Source organism: Amphibalanus amphitrite, unplaced genomic scaffold, assembly GCF_019059575.1.
Source record: "Amphibalanus amphitrite isolate SeventyFive unplaced genomic scaffold, NRLGWU_Aamphi_draft 000007F_arrow, whole genome shotgun sequence".
Classification (NCBI taxonomy): Eukaryota; Metazoa; Arthropoda; class Thecostraca; order Balanomorpha; family Balanidae; genus Amphibalanus; species Amphibalanus amphitrite.
The window spans coordinates 436,835-439,102 of NW_024881503.1; the positions used below are offsets into that span (position 1 = coordinate 436,835).

The window sequence follows — 2,268 nt, forward strand, 5'->3', positions numbered from 1 at the left end:
ATATATATATATATATATATATATATATATATATAAGGTCGATCAGCATGTAAAAGATATAATTAGATTGTTTGAAAAGAACCAAAAAAGCTGGTGAATGCAAAAAACTCGGTCATCTTTAATCAAACATGTGTAGATCAAGGGTTGCTTCCTAAATATATATATATATATATATATATATATATATATATATATATATATATATATATATATATATATATATGTATATATATATATATATATATATATATATATATATATATATATATATATATATATATATATATATATATATATATACAAATAACAGTTTGATAGCGCTGTCTATTCTGAGTCCTCTCATGCAAAGAAATTTGATCTAGCTTAGAAACTGAACTCTTTAGAGCGATTGCCGTGGTTCAATGCTTTGCGTCGAAATCGGCCGAACATGACGTCACTCTGACGTCATTTCCGGCCGACCTATGATAGATACGCAGTTCAGATTTTGACACAAGGTGTCAAATTAATGCAACCTAAGGTACTGAGAGTTTGGCGTTGATACGTTGAGTGATTTAGAAGGTTAGAAGGTAGATATTGCAAAAAATGTGAGGGGGGCTATGAACATTGAATAGCCCCCCCCCCCCAACAAGGGGCGTGGGTTAATGACTCCTGAACTCAAGGGTCTAAGGAATTTTCGTTATCCTCGTGTGATATATTCCATTTACCCCGAGAGAGGTCTCTATACACGGCTTTTATAAACCGGTCTGTGTGGTATCTTCCAAACATCTGAAACACATTTGTGGCAATAGAGGAAAACCCTAACGGTCAACCGTGTGCCCTATCGTTCTTGTTCAATGACCGAGGTAATCTGACCTTGCTCTGCGTGTGGATGTGCGAGGCTCGCCAAATGCCGACTGACCAGTCGTGACCGGTATATAAGACCGGCTGACCGGTGCAGTGGACATCATTCGACTAGTGCAGCTCGCACAGTACACATCCTCAAATCAACCAAACATGAAGATGGTGAGTAGCAAGGGCTTATTTACGTAAGAAAACGATATCCAGAACAAAGTGCTAATAGATATGCAAAAACATACTTTCATGCCATCGAAAATGTAGCTCCTCTAAAAAAGTACTTTTAAATGTTTGCTTACTCACCTTAATCATTCTTGTTTTTCTTTTTTCAGCTGGTGATCGCCGCTGTCCTGGCCGTTGCTGCCGCCGACAAGCTGCCGACGCTCCCCACCTACTCTGCCCCTGCCCCGAGGGCCTACTCTGCCCCGGCCCCGCCGTCCTACTCTGCCCCTGCTCCCCCGCAGTACGGACAGAAGGTCCCCCAGATCCTCTCTCAGCAGTATGACCTCAGCGACGACCAGTCCTACGTTGCAAGGTGAGTACGCATAAATGTTCTGTTGTCGACTCATGCTTACTCGTAGAAATGCTTACCTAATTGCTAAGTTTATGTATGCTAGCTTCGAGTTGCCTTGTTTAATCATGAATTCAAGTTTCATGGTTAAAAACTTTTTTCCTTGTACGAGTCCCCCTATATAAATATATTGCAAGCTTCTACATCTAATTAATGTTCTTTCCCTCAGCTACCAGACGGAGAACGGCATCTCTGCCTCCGACTCTGGCCGGCTCGTGGCTGGCTACGGCGGCGAGCCCAGCTACGCTCGTGAGGGACAGTACAGCTACACCGACGACTACGGCAACACCTACACCGTCACCTACACGGCCGACGCCAACGGCTTCCAGCCGCAGGGTGCCCATTTCCCGACGCCCGTGCCCACCGAGTACCCGACCCCGCAGGTGCCGGTGACCCAGGCCAGCTACCAGGCGGCCCCCGCCCCCAGCTACCAGGCGGCCCCCGTCCAGCCCCAGCCCCAGTACCAGGCCTACCAGCCCAGCTACCAGTGATTTAGTTGATCGTATTTATTAATTTTCTTCACCATGCGTTGCACGCTCAGAGAATTTACGCTTACGAGTCTATATATCTGTTGTGATATTGTTGTAATAGGTGCTTCATGTTTGAGTGTTTGTCCCATGTCCACACAATACATGTGAATCGCAATGAGCTCTTTGAACTGAGACGGAAAGCAATCGCTGAGGTGATAATTAACCCGGCAGTTGCTGGGGCATTTCGCCACCCACCGTTTGCTGGGGGGGGGGGGGGGCGTTAAACGCCCCCAGCCGATAACTCGAGAATTAATAGGCGCAGCGAAACGCACGAGGCGGCAAACGAAAGAACACAACGAGACGCTTCAGCTGAGTATTTTAAAGTTGAATTTT

The 2,268-nt window shown here is 45.1% G+C and overlaps 1 protein-coding gene across 1 annotated transcript; it reads left to right on the plus strand.

The window, feature by feature from the left end:
* Positions 1-877: 877 nt before the first annotated feature.
* On the plus strand, positions 878-2,050 carry LOC122378346 (endocuticle structural glycoprotein ABD-4-like). Its single transcript, XM_043359307.1, has 3 exons — positions 878-1,002; positions 1,167-1,369; positions 1,575-2,050. The coding sequence occupies exons 1-3, from the start codon at positions 994-996 to the stop codon at positions 1,894-1,896; spliced, it is 534 nt and encodes a 177-aa protein (XP_043215242.1). The 5' UTR covers positions 878-993; the 3' UTR covers positions 1,897-2,050.
* The last annotated feature ends 218 nt before the right edge of the window (positions 2,051-2,268 follow it).

Coding starts and splice junctions, on each gene's coding strand:
- LOC122378346 (XM_043359307.1), top strand. Junction 1,370..1,574: donor GACCAGTCCTACGTTGCAAG/GTGAGTACGCAT, acceptor TCTTTCCCTCAG/CTACCAGACGGAGAACGGCA.